Raw genomic sequence first — 20495 nt, 5'->3', positions numbered from 1 at the left:
TGAGTGCCTGTTACATGGAACACATGCTGCAGCACTTGGCTCATGATTTCAAATTTTCCTTAGCACACTGACGTTTACTGGTGCTCCAGAAGCCTACATTCTTTAATAACTTAATGCATTCTCACTCTTTGTGACATAATATATGGATTCCACAATCCCTCTGTATTTGTCATATTTATAACCTTGTGCACGTGAATTTTTAAAATACAGCATTTTGGTATATTTTCTAATTGGGTGTGATTGTGTGCAGACTATTGTGGGATAATAGGGGCTGGGAACAATCCCAGCTTAGTTAAATAAACGACATATGTCTGTGGATAACTTTCAAACTGTATCGCCATTTCTCAAATGTGCTCCTGTTGGGGAAAAAGGCGTAAGTTTGCCTCTTTGCTGTTTTGTTCAACAAATGTTTATTGAGCACTTACTGCATGCTAAACAAGGCACCAGCCCTTACGGAATTTACATTTAGCGGATTTGTAAATTACTCTTCTGCTTTCAGTGAAAACATTTTCTCCATATGACATTTAAGTTATTTTGCCTATTATTTTGTGGTGACAAGGGTTTCCACAAAGTTTTACATTTTCAGGTATGTCAGCTTAGTTTAAGAACTTTTTCTCAAAAGGGTAAATGCATGTATTCAAGGATATATGGAGTTTTATAGCCAATAGGCTCCCTGAAAGGAGTTAAAATGGGAGTTGTGTCAAAGTCACCACGAGAGTAGAATCATCTTATTATAAGTATGAAAGCTTTGAGATCTGAGTGTACAGTCGTCCCCTGGTATCCGAATCCACGAGGAATTGGTTCCAGAAGCCCTTGCAGGTACCAAAATCCGAGGATGCTCAAGTCCCTTCTATAAAACGGCACAATACAGTCAGACTTCCATATCGCGGGCTCCGCGTCTGCGGTTATAGAGGACCAGCTGTATGTGTTTTGCATCAAAGCAGCTGCAACCACAGTGATGGGCTTTGAGGCACTCCTGAAGAAGGATTAAATGATAAAAATTTGATATTAACTTCTGAAGATTAAAAAGATGGTATCACCCCATATTGTCTTTTTAGTCACTAAGAGTAGTTTAGCATTTATTTCTCTCAGGGTAACTGAAAGTGGTTTCATGTCTGACGGTTTATGGCTGTGCTAAATCATGGAGAAGTAATCACGCAGAAACAAGCCTGGTTTTTGTAAAGTAATCAGTGCTTTGCGAAGGTCACTGAAACTCTGCTCTTGTGTGGTCTTTGTGCAGCAAAGCAGGTATTGGGGAAGTCTTCGAAGGCCACCAAGGGCCAGTGACAGGAATTAACTGCCACATGGCAGTGGGCCCAATCGACTTTTCACACCTGTTTGTCACGTCGTCGTTCGACTGGACCGTCAAACTGTGGACCACAAAGGTAAGAAAACCTTGATTTACATTCCCAGGAAATACATAGGGGAAGAGAACACTTTTGTCTCTTGGGAGTAGTTGTAGGGAACCTTTAGTCTCTTCCAGGAGACCTGGTATTAGGAATTTGTACAACCTTCTGGTGAACCCGACCTGCCTCAGAGCTAGTTAAGCCTCACTTTCTCAGTCCGTTTTATCTATTTTAACATATATAAGTAATACTGGAGAACACTCTAATTGTAAAAATTCAAACAATGCAAATAATGATAAAACAAGTCCTCCTTCACCAATACTAAGCCTGCCCCTGACATCGCCTTCATTGCCTTCCATCCCAGGTACCCTCTGCTATCAGTTTAGTGTTGAGTGTCCAGAGCATTGCAGTACTTACTCACATACATCTGTACCTATGGAAATACAGGACTTGGGACTTGGGTTTCTTGGTTTGGAGTTATTTTTGAGTTTTTGATGGTTTTTAAGCTAGTAAATGGCACCATCCTATTTGTGCTTTCACAAGTAATTCTGACCATGTTTGGGAGCAAGAAAAACTAGAAAAAGCCACCTGGAAGGAAGGTGCAGGAGTCCAGGGAAGAAATGACAGTGGCTTAGGTCAGTAGTTTGGAATGGAGAGACGTAGATGGATTTGAGAATCATTTATGAGGTAAAAGCCACAGAAACTGGTGACTGATTTGATACAAGGAAGGTGAGAGAGGGAGTCAGCAGGAAGAAACCCAGGTTTAAGACTGGGGCAACTGGAGATCTGTAGTGGCATTCATTGCGGTGGAGGACACCCAAGGAGGTGTATGTTGCTGAGGAGTGATGTACGGGTTGTATTTAAGGTGGCTGGGAGGCACAATTCACAGCCTTCACTACGCAGTTTGATAATTGGGACAGAAGCAGAGGGAGCGCTTTGGGCTGCTCATAGTTGCAATCAGAACGTTTATTAAGTCCAAGGAGTGGACTTTAAAAGAAATGCTAAAACACAATGCAGAGAAAGAGAAATATTTAGGAAATAAACAGGAGAAATGGAGGTAGAAAAAAAAGATTAAAAAGTAACAACCCAAGAAATAGGAAAAAATTAGAATTGTTTGCGTATAGGGCTTCCTGGGTATTAATGGAGAGGACTGTGTCAAGATGACAGAATTGGCTGTTAACTGTATGAAAAACAACCACACTTAGAAATTCAAACTCAAACCAAGCTGAGAAACCTCAACTATGAGACTGACACAAATCCAAAAGATAACATACTCTGTGAGGAGACCGAAAGAAAACAACCATTCTAATACATTGTCATTGGAAATGCAAATGATACAACGCTAATGGAGGGGAATTTGGCAATATCTAAAAATGATGAATGCATATTTGCTCATTGACAGCAATTCCCGCTTCTAGGATTCTATGCTAAAGATGTACTAGCGACAAATAAGAAAAAGACTTATGCAGAGGGATATTTGTTCAAAGACTACCTTGAACAGCAAAACATTGGAAAAACCCCAAAAGTCCATCAATAGGACACTGGACAAATGAAAAGTATGATACATCCACATGAAGGAGTACTATTCAGATGTAGAAAAGAAATGAAGATGTCCATATGCTTATTATGAAGTGATCTCTAGAATATAGAGGTCACTATATTTTTAAATGAGAAACATAAATAGTATGTTGTCACCATTTAATAGTTACTTATATATTTTTTAAATTTAATTTTTATTTTATAGTTGATTTACAATGTTTTGTTAGTTTCAGGTATACAGCAAAGTGATTCAGTTCATTTTCAGATTCTTTTCCCATATGGGTTATTACAGAATATTGAGCTGGGCTGTACAGTAGGTCCTTGTTGATTATTTTATATAAAGTAGTGTGTACACATTAATCCCAATCTCCTGATTTATCCTTCCCCCGACCTTTCCCCTTTGGTAACCATAAATTTGTTTTTGAACTCTGTGAGTCTGTTTCTGTTTTGTAAATAAGTTCATTTGTATCATTTTTTTAGATTCCACATAAGTGATATCATATGATATTTGTAGTTCTCTGACTTCACTTAGTATAATCATCTCTAGGTCCACCTGTGTTGCTGCAAACGGCATTATTTCACTCTTTTTTGTGGCTAATATTCCATTGTATATATATGTACCACATCTTCTTTATCCACTCTTCTGTTGATGGACATTTAGACTGCCTCCATGTCTTCGCTGCTGTAAATAGTGCTGCAGTGAACATTGGGGTGCATGTTTCTATTCGAATTATGGTTTTCTCTGGATATATGCCCATGAGTGGGATTGCTAGATCATATGGTAATTCTAGTTTTTGTTTTTTAAGGAGCCTCCATACTGTACTCCATAATGGTTTTACCAGTTTATATTCCCACCAACAGTGTAGGAGGGTTCCCTTTTCTCCATATCCTCACCAGCATTTATTGTCTGTAGACTTTGACGATGGCCATTCTGACCGGTGTGAGGTGATACCTCATTGTAGTTTTGATTTGCATTTCTCTGATAATTAGCAAAGTTGAGCATCTTTTCATGTGGTTTTTGGGCATCTGTATGTCTTCTTTGGAGAAATGTCTATTTTGACCTTCTGCCCACTTCTTGATTGCGTTGATTGGTTGTTTTTTTTTTGGATACTGAGCTGCATGAGTTAATTTGTATATTTTGGAGATTAATCCCTTGTTGGTCACTTCGTTTGCAAATATTTTCTCCTATTCTGTGGGTTATCTTTTTGTTTTGTTTATGGTTTCCTTTGCTATGCAGAAGCTTTTAAGTTTCATTAGGTCCCATTTGTTTATTTTTGTTTTTATTTTCATTACTCTAGGAGGTGGATCCAGAAAGATATTGCTGAGATTTATGTCAGAGTGTTCTGCCTGTGTTTTCCTCTGAGTTTTATAGTGTCCCATCTTACATTTAGGTCTTTAATCCATTTTGTGTTTATTTTTGTGTACAGTATTAGGGAGTGTGCTAATTTCACTCTTTTGCACGTAGCTGTCCAGTTTTCCCAGCACCACTTATTGAAGAGACTGTCTTTTCTCCATTGTATTTTCTTGCCTCCTTTGTCGTAGATTAATTGACCATAGGTGCACGGGTTTATTTCTAGGCTTTCTATCCTGTTCCACTTATCTGTATATCTGTTTTTGTGCCGGTACCATACTGCTTTGATGGCTGTAGCTTTGTAGTATAATCTGAAGTCAGAGAGCCTGATTCCTCCAGCTCCGTTTTTCTTTCTCAGGATTGCTTTGCCTATTCAGGGTCTTACGGGTTTCCGTACAAATTTAAAAAGTTGTGTTCTAGTTCTATGAAAAATGCCATTGGTAATTTAATAGGGATTGCATTGAATCTATAGATTGCCTTGGATAGTATAGTCATTTTGACAATTTTGAGTCTTCCCATCCAAGAACTTGGTATAACTTTCCATCTGTTTGTATCGTCTTCAGTTTCTTTCATCAGCGTCTTATAGTTTTCAAAGTACAGGTCTTTTGCCTCCTTAGGTAGGTTTATTCCTAGGTATTTTTTTATTTTTGATGCAGTGGTAAATGGGATTGTTTCCTTAATTTCTCTTTCTGATCTTTTGTTGTTAGTGTATAGAAATGCAAGAGATTTCCGTGTAATAATTTTGTATCCTGCAACTTTACCAAGTTTGTTTATGAGCTCTAGTAGTTCTCTGGTGGCATCTTTAGGATTTTCTGTATCATGTCATCTGCAAATGGTGACAGTTTTACTTCTTTTCAAACTTGGATTTCTTTTATTACTTTTTCTTCTCTGATTGCTGTGATTAGAGGACTTCCAAAGCTATGTTGAATAAAAGTGGTAAGAGTGAACATTCTTGTCTTGTTCCTGATCTTAGAGGAAATGCTTTCAGCTTTTCACCATTGAGTATGATGTTACCTCGGGTTTTGTCATATATGGCCTTTGTTATGTTGAGGTAGGTTCCCTCTATGTCCACTTTCTGGAGACTTTTTATCGTAAATGGGTGCTGAATTTTGTCAAAACCATTTTCTGCTTCTATTGAGATGATCATATGGTTTTTATTCTTCAGTTTGTTAATGTGGTGCATCACACTAATTGATTTGCAGATATTGAAAAATCTTTGCACCCCTGGGATAAATCCCACTTGAATATGGTGTATGATCCTTTTAATGTATTGTTGGATTTGGTTTGCTAGTAATATTTTGTTGAGGATTTTTGCATCTATGTTCATTAGTGATATTGGCATATAAGTCTCTTTTTTTGTGATATCTTTGTCTGGTTTTGGTATCAGGGTGATACCTCATAGAATGAGTTTGGGAGTGTTCCTTCCCCTGCAATATTTTGGAATAGTTTCAGAAGTATAGGTGTTAACTCTTCTCTAAATGTTTGATAGAATTCACCTGTGAAGCCATCTGGTCCTCGAGTTTTGGTTGTTGGGAGTTTTTTAATCACAGTTTCAATTTCAGTGCTTGTGATTGGTCTATTCATACTTTCTATTCTTGGTTCAGTTTGGGAGATTGTATTTTTCTAAGAATTTGCCCATTTCTTCTAGGTTGTACATTTTATTGGCATATAGTTGCTTGTAGTAGTCTTTTATGATCCTTTGTATTTCTGTGATGTCAGCTGTAACTTCTCCTTTTTCATTTCTAATGTTATTGATTTGAGCCCTCTTTTTTTCTTGATGATTCTGGCCAAAGGTTTGTCAATTTTGTTTATCTCTTCAAAGAACCAGCTTTTAGTTTCACTGATCTTTTCTGTTGTTTTCTTTGTCTCTATTTAATTTGTTTCTGCTCTGATGTTTATGATTTCTTTCCTTCTTCTAACTTTGGGTTTTGCTTATTCTTCTTTTTCTAGTTGCTTTAGGTGTAAGGTTAGATTGTTTATTTGGGATTTTTCTTGTTTCCTGAGGTAAGATTGTATTTCTATAAACTTCCCTTTTGAGAATTGCTTTTGCCACATCCCATAAGTTTTGGATTGTTGTGTTTTCATTGTCATTTGTCTCTAGGTATTTTTTAAAATTTCCTCTTTGATTTCTTCAGTGATCCATTGGTTGTTTAGTAGCATATTGTTTAGCCTACACGTGTTTATGGTTTTCACAGTTTTTTTTCTTGTAGTTGATTTCTAATCTCATAGCATTGAAGTCAGAAAAGATGCTTGATATGATTTCAGTTTTCTTAAATTTATCAAGGCTTTCTTTATGGCCCAGCATTTGATCTATCCTAGAGAATATTCCACGTGCACTTGGAAGAATGTGTATTCTGCTTTTGCATGGAATGCTCTATAAATATCCATTAGTCCATCTGGTCTAATGTGTCATTTAAGGCCTGTGTTTCCTTATTGATTTTGTGTCTGGATGATCTGTCCATTGATGTAAGTGGGGAGTTAAAGTCCCCCAGTATTATTGTCTTACTCTCGATTTTCCCTTTTATGGCTGTTAGCATTTGGCTTATATATTGAGGTGGTCTTATGTTGGGTGCATATGTATTTACAATTTACAATTGTTATATCTTCTTCTTGGATTGATCACTCGATCATTATGTAGTGTCCTTCTTTGTCTCTTGTAACAGTCTTTATTTTAAAGTCTATTTTGTCTAATATGAGTATTGCTACTCTAGCTTTCTTTTGATTTTCATTTGCATGGAATACCTTTTTCCATCCCCTCACTTTCACTCTCTATGTGTCCCTAGATCTGAAGTGAGTCTCTTATAGACAGCATATATATGGGTCTTGTTTTTGTATCCATTCAGCCAGTCTGTGTATTTTGGTTGGAGCACTTATTCGTTTATGTTTAAGGTAATTATCGATATGTATGTTCTTATTGCCATTTTGTTAATTGTTTTGGATTTGTTTTTGTAGATCTTTTTTCTTCCCTTCCTCTTTTGTTCTCTTTTGTGATTTGATGACTATTGTTGTGTTTGGATTGCTTTTTCTTTTTTCGTGTGTGTGTATCTATTGTAGATTTTTGGTTTGTGGTTACCATGAGGTTTTGATATAGCAGTCTGTGTATATACAAGTTTGTTTTAAGTAGCTGGTCTCTTAATTTCAAATGCATTTCCAATATCCCACATTTGTTTTCTCTTCTCATGATTGCTGGTTTTGATACCATATTTGTTTGTGGATGATTTCCTACTTTTACTGTATATTTGCCCTTACCGGTGAGCTTTCCTGTTCATAATTTTCTTGTTTCTAGTTATGGCCTTTTCTTTTCTGCCTAGAGAAGTTCTTTTGGCATCTGTTCCAAAGCTGGTCTGGTTGTGCTGAATTCTGTTAGCTTTTGCTTGTCTGTGAAGCTGTTGATTTCTCTGTTAAATCTGAGTGAGAGCTTTGATGGGTAGAGTATTCTTGCTTGTAGGTTTTTCTCTTTCATCACTTTATTTTTTTTAATTCATTTATTTTTGGCTGCATTGGGTCGTCGTTGCTGCACGCAGGCTTTCTCTAGTTGCAGCGAGTGGGGGCTACCCTTCGTTGTGGTGCGCAGGCTTCTCATTGCAGTGGCTTCTCCTGTTGCGGAGCATGGGCTCTAGGCAAGCAGGCTTCAGTAGTTGTGGCCTGCAGGCTCAGTAGTTGTGGCGCACGGGCTTAGTTGCTCCGCGGCATGTGGGATCTTCCCGGACGAGGGCTCAAACCCATGTCCCGTGCATTAGCAGGCAAATTCTTAACCACTGCACCACCAGGGAAGCTCCCTTTCATCACTTTAAATATATTGTGCCACTCCCTTCTGGCCTGCAGAGTTTCTGCTGAGAAATCAGCTAATAACCTTATGGGAGGTCCCTTGTATGTTATTTGTCGCTTTTCCCTTGTTGCTTTTAATATTTTTTCTTTGTCTTTAATTTCTGTCAGTTTGATTACTGTTCGTCTCAGTGTGTTCCTCCTTGCGTTTATCCTGTCTGGGACTCTCTGCACTTTTTGGACTTGGGTGACTGTTTCCTTTTCCATGTTAGGGAAGTTTTCAGCTATTATCTCTCCAAATATTTTCTCGGGTCTTTTCTCTCCTCTCCTTTCAGGCCCCCTATAATGCAAATATTGGTGCCTCTAATGTTGCCCCAGAGGTCTCTTAGACTTTACTCATTTCTTTTAAGTGTTTTTTCTTTATTCTGTTTTGCAGCAGTGATTTCCACCGATCTGTCTTCCAGCTCACTTATTCGTTCTTCTGCCTCATTTATTCTGCTATTGATTCCTTCTAGTGTATTTTTCATTTTGGTTATTGTATCTCTGTTTGTTCTTTAAAGCTTCCAGCTCTTTATTAAACATTTCTTGTATTCTCTCAGCCTGTGCCTCCATTCTTTTTCCAAGATCTTGGATCATCTTTACTATCATTACTCTGAATTCTTTTTCAGGTAGTTGCCTATCTCCACTTCATTTAGTTGTTCTTCTTTATCTTGTTCATTCATCTGGAACATATTTCTCTGCCGTCTCATTGTGCCTAACCTTTTGTGTTTGTGGTCTCTGTTCCTCAGGCTGCAGGGTTTTAGTTCTTCTTGCTTCTGGTGTCTGCCCCCTGGTGGGTGAGATTGGTCCAGGGGCTTGTGCAGGCTTCCTGGTGGGAAGGCCTGGTGCCTACTCACTGGTAGGTGGAGCTGGGTCTTGTCACTCTGGTGACAGGGGCAGGGCCATGTCAAGGGGTGTGTTTTTAGGTGGCTTTTGGCTCAGGACAACTTTAGGCAGCCTGTCTGCTGATGGATGGAGCTGTGTATTCACCCTGTTGGTTGTTTAGCCTGAGGCATCCCTACGCTGGAGCCTGCAGGCTGCTGGGTGGGGACAGGTCATGGTGCCAAAATGGTGACCCCCGAGAGAGCTCACGCAGATGGATTTTCCCTGGGGCCTCCGCCACCAGTGTCATTGCCCCCCCAGTGAGCCACAGCTGATCCCCGCCTCCCCAGTAGACCCTCTAAGACCCACAGGTAGGTCTGGCCCAGGCTCTTACGAAGGCACTACTTTGTCCTGGGTCCCAGTGCACATGAAACCTTGTGTGTGCCTTCCAAGAGTGGAGTGTCTGTTTCCCCCAGTCCTGTGGAGCTCCTGCACTCAAGCCCTGCCGGCCTTCAAAGCCAAATGCTCTGGGGGCTCCTCCTCCCGATGCCAGACCCCCAGGCTGGGGAGCCTGACATGGGGCTCAGAACTCTCACTCCTGTGGGAGAACCTCTGCCATATAATTATTTTCCAGTTTGTGGATTGCCCACCTGGCAGGTATGAGATTTGATTATACTGTGAAAGCACCCCTCCTAGTATTTAACTGTGGCTTCTTCCTTGGCTTTATGTGTAGAATATCTTTTTTGGTAGGTGCAAGTCTTTTTTGTTGATGGCTGTTCAGTCAACTGTGATTTTGGTGTTTTCGTGAGAGGAGTTGAGCTCAAGTCCTTCTATTCTGCTATCTTGCCTCCTTCCCTAAATTAAATATCTACATATACATTTTTAAAAGTTGGAAAGATGAACCACACACACACAAAAATGATTACTTAGAGAGAGACTGGAGGCTGAAATGAACAGCCATACTTCTTTGAATATACCTTGGCAGTTTGGTTTGAGAACTATGTAAATATTTTACATAGTTATAAAACAAAATAAGTTTTACAATTGGTTCTTTTTCATTGAAGTAACATGAAATCAGCTTAGGTGCAGCTCAGATTGGATGCAGAACCTTACAGTGTGGGACAATTCTAAATGACTTCAAAACCCTGCATTTTTGACTATACATTCCAAACGAGATATATTTTCCGGATAAAAAGGACTCCCCTCAAAAATCTTTAACTACTTCTAGTACTCATATTGCTGATGGTCATATTGTTACTGTCTCTTATACTGTTGCATTTGTATCTTGATATCGATGTTTGTGAGAGTTGATGTCATTGAGAATTCATATTAACAGCAGGGTTGAAAGGAAATGCAAATACACAAAGTAGGTAAAAACTCTGTCATAATCCTAAATTTGAGTTGGACCTATCAGTAAGAACTCATGGTGTGTGTTACCTCTAAATCCAAAAGAATACATATTCACAGCTCTATCTACCAAAAAGGTTTAGAAACAAATGACCAATCCAATGGCATTTACTCTTCTGGGGTCCAGATTGTGCTTTCTAAATACCAGTTCCACTAAAAGAAACCAGAGATCCTGGAAGAAATTACTGATTCTAGATCTGGAGCAGGAAATGTAGAAAATGAGCTTGGAATACTTCATCATAATAGAAAACAAGGAAGCTAGCAAACGCTATGAATTTCTTGTCAAAGAGTTTGGAAGCCAAGCTGAATAAGCTTTTACTGTCTATAAGTAATAGACTGAGTTCATAATGATATTGAAAAAAGAAAAATAAAACCTCATTGGTCATCTTTGGAGAATATCAGGGAGACCAACTGATTATTTTAAAAACTAATAACTAGGGACTTCCCTGGTGGCGCAGTGGTTGAGAATCCGCCTGCAAATGCAGGGAACATGGGGTTCAAGCCCTGGTCCGGGAAGATCCCACTTGCCGTGGAGCAACTAAGCCCATGCACCACAACTACTGAGGCTGCGCGCTAGAGCCTGTGAGCCACAACTACTGAGCCTGCGTGCCTAGAGCCCGAGCTCTGCAACAAAAGAAGCCACTGCAATGAGAAGCCCACGCACCACAACAAAGAGTAGCCCCTGCTCACTGCAACTAGAGAAAGCCTGCGTGCAGCAACAAAGACCCAACAACGAAGACCCAATGCAGCCAAAAATAAATAATTTATTTCAAAAAACAAAACAAAGCACTAATAACTAAAGCAAAGAATCAGTCATTCTGAAAGAGTCAAAGATTTGTTCTGTCTTTTCTGTGATTTGTGTTGCAGGGTTACTAAGTAGTTGATGGGAGTAGTTTTTCTTTATAGACATATTCCAGCTATTATGGGAAGAAGAAATGATAGGATTTGAATATTATCATTTTGCAACCACTAATGATCTAAGCAATGGTTATTGCTGATAACGTCTTAAAAATAGAAACCACCTTCATAATTATGGAAGTATACAATACCACCTTTGAAGTAGGCTTGTCCCCCAGATCAAATCTGAATCTTATCAATCTACCAGATCTCTGAATTTAGAGGCAATAGGAGATACAGATGCAAAATGTTAAATAATACCACAGGGATGCAATCAGCCAAATCCAGACTGGGGAAATCTGTAAGACAACTGATCTCATCTCAGCAACAAAACCAAAGAATTTTTTTCAAGGAAAAAGAAAGAAATAGAGGTGGAAGCTATATGCCCAAACAAAATAGAACAAAACAAAACTTGAGACATTTCAACCAGTCTCACAATATGGATCCTGTGTAAGATCTTGATTCAAGCAAACATTCCATTAAAAAATTAGAAGGCTTTTAGGGAAATGTGAATATTGACTGAATATTTGTTGATAGAGATGAATTATTATTGTAGGTGTCATAATGATATTGTGATCATTTTAAATGGTTTGACCTTGAAGGAGGTACACAGAAATATTTACAGAAGAAGTTACATGATGTCAGGGATTTGCTTCACCATAATCGTTTGGGAAGGGGAGAGCTTGTGGTTGTAGGTGAATAGGATGAACCATGTATTGATAAATATTGAAGTTGGATATTCTATTTCTAAATATGTTTGAAATTTTCTATAATAAAACTAAGAAGGCAAAAGAGGAGGGAGTGATCAACAGTAACAAATACTTGAGAGAAGGAGCATCGAGACTGTCACGTGTCCCTTGTATTTAGCAACTCGACTGGTGCCCATGGCAAGTACAGTCCCATTGGAGTGCATTGAGAGTGGAACACAGATTAAGGAGGTAAGGAGTGAGAGGAAAACAGGAAGTGCTGAAGAAAAATCCAGAAGCTTGGCTACAGGGAGAGGAAGATGGAAAGTGGAGAGAGGGTTTTTCTTCTTCTTTCTATTCTTTCCTTTTTTTTTTTTTTAAGACTGTAGAGACTCTTGAGGATATTGCTGTTGTGGAAGAGCCAGTAAAGAAAAAGAGTAGAAAAAAACCTGTAAGCATAAGGCAGAGAGAGGATCCCAAAAATGTTGGAGTGAATGGGATGCATAGCATAGGCAGGGGGTGAGTTTTACATTTGAGCAGTGACACCTTTTTCTGGTGTAACAGGGGAACAGGAAAGGATGGGGGCAAATATACATAGGTGTGTAGGTTTGGTGGATGAAAGCAGAGAGAACTCTCGATTGATTCTGTTTTCTCAGTGAGGTAGGAGATGAAGTGTTCTGCTGAGTGGGAAGTGCTGAAGGGAGCCGAAGGGAGGTGCTGAAGGGAGCAGGTTTCAGTTGGTCACAGAAGAGAACAGAAAGGGCTGATGAGGGAAACAAAGATGGACTCGGGCAGTGTGGAGGACCCCGTTGGGTTGGAGACCAGGATGTTGTAGGGGCATCAGTCTTCAGGGCTGACTTCCTCTGAGAGAGCTTGGCAGCACAAATATGGACAGGGATGAGATGGACAGTTAGTTGGACCCTGGGCTGGAGCTTTGCCATAATATGATGGAAGGACAACAGAATATAGGATTTGGAGACGTGGGCAAGACAGTGTTTGATGTTAGACTAAGGATTCTAAGCTGGAGCAGGAAGGAAATGAAAAGAGAAAGAAAGTAGTACTTCCCTGGTGGTGCAGTGGTTAAGAATCCGCCTGCCAATGCAGGAGACATGGGTTCAAGCCCTGGTCCGGGAAGATCCCACATGCCGCGGAGCAACTAAGCCCGTGCGCCACAACTACTGAAGCCCACGTGCCTAGAGCCCGTGCTCCGCAACAAGAGAAGGCACCGCAATGAGAAGCCCACGCACCGCAGCGAACAGTAGCCCCTGCTCGCCGCAACTAGAGAAAGCCCACGCACAGCAACAAAGACCCAACACAGCCAAAAATAAATAAATTTTAAAAAAAAAGAAAGTAAAGGGATTAGGGGGGTTGGAAGGCCCTATAAGATCAAAGAACATTATGAAGATAGTAATTGGGTAAGAGAAATAGTAAATTTTTAGAAATTGTTAGAATTAGTAAATTGTTAGAAAATGGGATGTTTGGATTTAACATTTCACAACTGAAATAATTCCAAGTGATTAAAAAAAAAAAAGGGTCCAGGATGTGGTCATGTCTGTAGCTGAGGTCCAGTGAAGTTGTAGTTCTCTGGAGATGAGGTAGTTACGGAAATAAAAGGTCAGGGTTCTAGTATGCTGTGTGCTTTGAAGTGGGCCAGGATAATAATGGCAAGATAAGAATAGAGAAGAAGATGGTGACCCAGGTGCTAAAGTCTTCAGTGAATTAGGAAGAGAGATCAAAAGAGGTAAAAGGTGGTACAGACAAGTGGCCTGAGCTTAAAAGAAGCAGGACTTTTTCCTGGAGGGCTGAAGAGCCATGAAACAGCCCTGGAGAGCAAGTAAGAAGCTGACTGTCTGTCTCACTGTTGTGAAATAGAATACGCCGTGATGAACAGCGTCTACTTGAGGAAACGGCACGGGAGGTGATGGGTTTGAGACAGGCAGTCAAGGGAGTTTTCAGTGAGAAGGCTGAGAATGCAGGCACATGACTTTACTACGGAATGAGACACGGAGGGCATGGTGGAAACATCTGGAAAAGAGGGGGAGCAGTGAGTGGTTGGTTCAGGTGAAATAAGTACTAATAGAGATTTCTAGAAAATGCTATGAGAGAGACCACCAGAATGAGGAGGAAAGATGGAAAAAATGAATTCCAAACAGGATGCTAATTTTGCACATTCTAGTGAGGATAGCATGAAGGGAGAGGGGATTAAAACACATTACATTGCCCTCCCCCCACCAAGTTTAAACCACAGACAGGGAAGGCTTCCCACTGAAGCAGAAGCTTCATTGGAGTAGTTTACCTGGCAAACCGTGGACCAGGTTGCATTCCTGGGAGCTGGATCAACGAATGTGCAGCTGTTTTCCCCTAAACGGCTGAAAGCAGGTATCCGGTTAGGAGATGACATGCAGTGAGGCTGGGAAGATCAGTGTATACTTGATTGTGTAGATTTATTTTTATTTTATAAACAGTGACACCTCACTTTATGAATGAGTCAAAATCTAATTTTAGGGAGTTTTCGATGGAAGGTGATTCGGAGGGGTCGGGGAGGAGGGACCAACATTTATTGAGGTCATAGTGTGTGCTAGGCATTGTGCTAAATGTTACATACAGTGTTACATACGTTAGTCCACAAAGTCCTCACAGTAAAGTTATGAGGAGATAGTATTATTCCATTTTATAGAGGAAAAAGGCAGAGCTTAAATAACATGCCTGCTGTGCTCAGTGAGAAAGTGGGGAAACTGGGATTCGAACCTAGGTTTGTGTGACCCCCTAACATGTCCTTTTCCACACCAGCATACTAAGCCTAGAGACGGGAAATCCAGTTACAAGGCTAGTTAGATCATCCCGGTGAGAGCCATGATGTTGGCAGTGGCAGAAACAGTGAGCCTGTGCAGGAGAACACGAGTCTGAGAGAGAAAATCAAGCACACGTAATGACCAACTGACTTGACAGGGGAGTCAGTGACGATCCTGATGTTTCTGCCTTTGGCATCTGAGTGAAAGAACGGTGGCGCCAGTGACTGAGACAGGAAATAGAGGAGGAGAAGCAGGCTTCAGTTGGGGTAGAAAATTAGCTGAAACTTTCTCAAAGGTAATTGCAAAAACAGCAGCTCAGGGGCAAGAGTGGAGTTAAAACTACAGCTATGACAGTGATCAGCATATAGTTAGTCATTTACTCCAAGGGAGAAAATTATGAATAGACTGTGGATGGAAGATGACAAGGGTGTAACCTTGGAGCTGATGATGCTGCAGCATGAGGAGGAGTACCCAGATCAAAAAGGCAAGAGGGGGCTTCCCTGGTGGCGCAGTGGTTGAGAGTCCGCCTGCCCATGCAGGGGACGTGGGTTCGTGCCCCGGTCTGGGAGGATCCCACATGCCGTGGAGCGGCTGGGCCCGTGAGCATGGCCACTGAGCCTGCACGTCCGGGGCCTGTGCTCCGCAACGGGAGAGGCCACAACAGCTAGAGGCCTGCGTACCGCAAAAAAAAAAAAAGAAAAAAAAAAAGAAAAAAAAAGGCAAGAGGAAGGTGGTGTGGAGCTCAGTGAGCAATTTCAGTGGATCCTTGAGGACAGATTGTAGGTGGCAGCAGAGTGAGGAGGGAAGACAGTAGACATCGAAAATACAGACTGCTCTTCCAGCCATTAGGCTGTGAACTGAAGGACATCCAGTGGTGGCCAGCAGGGAAGGCTGGGCGGAGGAAGGATTTGGTTATTATTCTTTTTGAGAGACTTGAGCATGTTTGTGGCCTGAAGAGAAGGAGCCATTGAAATGTATAGATCAACAGTGGATGGTTTGAAAAATCGAGAACGGTGATATCAGGTGCCCATGCAGGGTTGGGGTGTGGAGAAAAGGCAGGGCACCGGCAAGACTGGAGAAAAAAGGTTTATGGATAGATTTAGGTAATGGTAGCGGAGGGGGAAGCAGAGAATGACAGAAGGTCCCTATTTTCCGGTGAAGTCAGAGACACTTTTACCTCTGATGGGAAGTGAGATGTGGCAGGGAGAGCGGGGAGGTTTAGATCAGGTCTTGTGAGAGATGAGACAGGGCCCTGACTCCAGAGGATGTCATCGCATTTCACAGGTGATGTCTAATTTCAGTTTTACAAGAATGCTAGGAATTGTGGAAAATTGTCGTTGATGAATCTCTTAGGTCTTCAAAAACCTCCTGACTCTGACATTCATAACTGTCCCCAACCTGTCCCCAACTTACCATAGCAGGTTGACAAATTCAGGAGTGGGAGATCTACCACTTGTCTACAATTCTAAACCAAGGGTTCTCAAAGTGTGGCCCCTTGATCAGCATTAGCTGGGATTTAATACAAATGCAAACTCTCTGGGCCCCACTCCAGAACTTTGCATCAAAAACTCTGGGAGTGAGGCCTGGTAATCTGTGTTGTAACTAACCCTCTACGAGATCTTGATGCTGCTAAAATTTGAAGAGCTGTGCTCTAAACCAATGTGAAGTTCTGTTTCAGATTCTCTATCCTGCAGAGCCAGGGAGGGGGCGTGAGGGGGCAGTTCAGTTATTTTCAGGGGTCTCTCCTTTCTCCTCAAGGTTGTGTTAGGGACTAGAGAGCTAGTTCAGGATTCAGGCAGGAGAGCAAAAACCAATGTCCCACTTCCCAGCCAGGTTTCATGATATAATTAGTACCTTACGTGTTCTGCCCAGAACTTTGTACTGTAAATATATTTGAAACCCCAAATTAATCATAACCTTTTGTGGTGATGTACTGGGAACAATGGTTACACTTGATACTCTTGACAGCATTAGGTAGGGTCTTTTCTCCTCTTCATAATCTGAACACACATAAAATTTAAAGGAAATGGTAGCAACACCTCCTAAAATTACTAGTCACTTTTGCAAGACTATGCCTGAACATAACCTTCTTTATATTAATAAAAAGAGCAAAGTGAAAATATAAATATTGTTTTGAAAATACTGGAAATCAAGGCTTTTGGTTTTTGCTTTTTTAAAATTCTTGTTGACAATGAGAATTTTCAGATAGGTGTAGAGCAGAGAAAGAAATAAGATGGGTAATTATTTTTTAGTTCCTTCTGACAATAATGGTTACCTTGCTAATCTTTATTTTAAACTCATTGGATAACTTAGACTTCTTTAATCATTTAAACAAAGGTGAAGAAGGTTATGGTGGAGGCTTTCTCGATAATCGAGTTAGTGGTACCCTCACACTGAAGATCGTGTCTTAGTCTATTCAGGCTGCTATAACAAAATATCACAGACTGGGTGGCTTATAAACAACAAAAGTTCACTTCTCACAGTTTTGGAAGCTGGAAAGCCCAAGATTAAGGGCCAGCATGGTCACATTCTGGTGAGGTCCCCTTCCTGGTTCATAGCCAGCACAATGTCCTCACTGATGGAGGGGCCTGGGGAGCTCTGTGGAGGTCTCTTTTAAAAGGGCTCTAATCCCATTCACAAGGGCTCCACCCTCACGACCTAACCACCTCCCAAAGGCCCCACCTCCTAATACCATCATGTATGGGGATTAGGATTTCAACATATGAATTTTGGGGGGATACATTCAGACCATAGCAGATTGCAAATTAAATAACATAAGGAAGAATCCTTAAGTCAGATTTTTAAAGTGGCTTCGATATAATACTTTGTGCATAAAAATAAGTACCGTGTAGCTCATAAAGGATACCCCCCAAAAAAAAGGTTTAAAGGAAAACCAAACAACAGGGAAATTTGGCAACACAGACATGCATTTTGTACATTCTACTGACCAAGAATTTATATTTCTAACACAAAGATAGTATTAGCAAAGAAAATCTGTATTCCAGGGGAGAATGTGATGCTGGAATTAGCACCCTGAGTGAAATGAATCTAATCTTGATGCCTGTAGCAAAGTCCATATCAATTCACTTTGCATAAGTAATGTGATTGCCAAAGAGACAATAGCACTTCACACACTTTTAGAAGAAGCTATGATTTTGAAGATCAAGACTAAAAAATAAAATTCCTCTGCACACGATTTTAGAAATATTGTAGTTAAATTAAAAAGTATATTTGGAGGAAAATGCAGTCATTGTCAACTCTCTTTGTGATTTGAAAAACTAATATTCCCGTTAACTTTATGATTTTATTTAAATTTGGGGGAAAGCCTAAAGAAAGAACATTATATGGCATATTTTTGGAGGTTTGGGCTTCTAAACATTCCCCCAGGGCTTCCCTGGTGGCGCAGTGGTTGAGAGTCTGCCTGCCAATGCAGGGGATGTGGGTTCACGCCCCGGTCCGGGAGGATCCCACATGCCGCGGAGCGGCTGGGCCCGTGAGCCATGGCCGCTGAGCCTGCGCGTCCGGAGCCTGTGCTCCGCAACGGGAGAGGCCACAACAGTGACAGGCCCGCGTACCGCCAAAAAAAAAAAAAAAAAGCATAGTAGTAAACATTCCCCCAAAGAGTGATTTAGCTCATGAACACCAGATAACCACATTGCTTATAGAATCTTGAAAAGTTTAAACGATTCTTTCTAGTTTCATTAGCTTAGTTGACTTACTAAGAGAAAATAAGTACAGTTGATCCTTGAACAACATGGGGGTGAGGGCCACCCACCCCTCTCGCAGTTGAAAATCTGAGGACTGCTATCTCTGCCTCAAAGCAAAACAAAAAAAGGAATTTTTGATAAATGACTCACCCAAGGGCAGAAAGCTGAAAGTTTGGATAGAATCAGGACTCAAACCTTAGTTCTTTAGATTCTACATATTGTGGTCTCTAATTGAACACAAACTTTTCCCCACACTTAGTTAATAGAAAGATCTGTAAAATGAAAATACAGGTGCAACACGTGTAAATGTACCCACACAGTTCAAACCTGTGTCGTTCAAGGGTCAATTGTAATTGCATGTTAGTGACAGAGGCATTGGACGGTTTTTGGTTTTGGGTTTTGGGGGGTTTTTTGATCAGAAATTTAAGGCAATATAATTAAAGGCACATTTTTTAAAGCATAGGAATGCAACCATTTTTAGTAGTGAGAGGAGCTTTGTTTATCACCTTAATTATCAACATATTTTAACCCCTTGTAAGAGGGGTAAAGGAAATAAACTATATGAGCCTGGCCTCAGTGAATAAAGCGTAGAAATATAACCATGTGTGGTAAACAGTTTTGTTATGGTCGGCTACCATATAGGCAGTGGACGGAAGAGTCCAAATAAATAGTAGAACAAACAATCAGATTTGTCCCAGCCAGGGTGTGGGACAGGGCTTGGAAGATACAGAGTGTAGGTGCTCTACCTCTCCATGGGGAGGCCTCCCATGGGAGATCTTCCCATGTGAATTCCCACACTTAGCATCGTGTCCCTTTTCTCTATATGCCTGACATCTCCTTCCCTCCAGCTTACTGGGGGAAAAAAAGCAAAACACAGATACCCGCCTTTGACCGTGTTGTCCCTTTCCAATCCTGTTTATCTTCTGCCTTTTTTTTCCCTACCAAACCGCAGTTTTACCTCCTACACTGTCTTTATGCCCATGATCACCAGCAAACCTGCTCCTTCAGATTGCCCCGACATCTTTGCCTGTTCCAAGGTCATTTTGCCATTTTCATTTCCTTTCATGACTTCACTGTTTCAATAATGTTGATTAGTCCCTTGGAAAATTCTTCTTTAAATATATCAATGAAGCTGTTTTTAAGAGAACAGTAAAAAACTGTATACTTAAGTCTATCCTTGATGATCCTTTTAAACAATAAAAAAAAGGCATTGCCTGAATAATTCTATTGACTATCAACCCCTACCTTTTATTGTATCTTAGCACATTAAATTTCCCATCCATCAAGAAATGCTGGAATTGATGCTTAGAAATAGAAGTATGAACTCTTGGCTGGATTAAAACATCCATTATTCCTCTCAGCTTTTCTGTTTGCTGAGGTTTAGGATAATTTTTTTCCTGTACTGTAGTTTAGGGGCTGGACAAGTTATGAGTCTTTGGACTTTTTGTCATTGCATCCAGTTTGGAAAGTTTCAGTGGATTCCAGTTAAACATTGTGTTAATATTTATTTTGGTCCTGGTACAGCTTCACAAGGATTTGGGTTCTTGATACTATTCGTGTATTTGCCAGGTCAGCCCCTTCCTTTAGACCTCAAAGGTCTCGTTTCTGTCACTTGTGTTGATAATATTCTCTAAATCCTTCCTGCACTAGAACTTTTGGTCTCTAAAATGCAATTCCTTTATGTTGACTGGTCAGGTGTAGGGCCTGACTTAACCCATGTGTCAGTATGTTGGTATTTGATGTGGATCCTGGACAGCACCCTGGGGTGCAATCATCCAAGAACCTTTCCGGGCACACATTTGATTGATGGAAATCACTGACTTCCTCGGAGTGTTATCTTGACATTGTATAATCTGTCCTAGCAGTTTACATATGTCTCAGTCCTCTAAGCTTTTAACGAAGCAGTGACTCTGAGAACAAAATTTTCTAAGTGACTGAAGGGTGATGACTTTGCACAAATTTGAAAGATACTCTTCAATTTTCAAGCAATCCTGTGAAATCAATAAATATCACCTATTTCACATTTACATCCTCTGCCAGGGTTAAAATATAAGATGACTATCTTGGCTGGGTTTTTTCCCCTCCTAACTACTAGAGAGGAATGATCATTTTAATTTTTCATGAGTAAAAGAAATAGGAAAAAT

At 40.5% G+C, this 20495-nt stretch overlaps 2 protein-coding genes across 7 annotated transcripts in view; one reads left to right on the top strand and one right to left on the bottom strand.

Annotated features, from left to right (window-relative positions):
* DYNC1I1 (dynein cytoplasmic 1 intermediate chain 1) overlaps positions 1 to 20495 on the top strand; it is a 338694-nt gene that overhangs the window by 262102 nt on the left and 56097 nt on the right. For all 6 annotated transcript variants that reach the window (XM_067746359.1, XM_067746362.1, XM_067746358.1 and 3 more), the window contains one exon: positions 1241 to 1385. In XM_067746359.1, coding sequence (XP_067602460.1) covers positions 1241 to 1385 — 145 coding nt within the window. The remainder of the gene's footprint in view (positions 1 to 1240; positions 1386 to 20495) is intronic.
* SLC25A13 (solute carrier family 25 member 13) overlaps positions 433 to 20495 on the bottom strand; it is a 296284-nt gene continuing 276221 nt past the window's right edge. Inside the window, exon 25 of the transcript XR_010945512.1 lies at positions 433 to 976. The gene's annotated coding sequence lies outside the window, so the exon portion shown is untranslated. The remainder of the gene's footprint in view (positions 977 to 20495) is intronic.

The sequence above is a fragment of the Pseudorca crassidens genome, chromosome 8 (assembly GCF_039906515.1).
Source record: "Pseudorca crassidens isolate mPseCra1 chromosome 8, mPseCra1.hap1, whole genome shotgun sequence".
In the NCBI taxonomy this organism is placed as follows: Eukaryota; Metazoa; Chordata; class Mammalia; order Artiodactyla; family Delphinidae; genus Pseudorca; species Pseudorca crassidens.
Note: the sequence above shows the minus strand (reverse complement) of the source record. Positions and strands in the feature narration are given on the sequence as shown.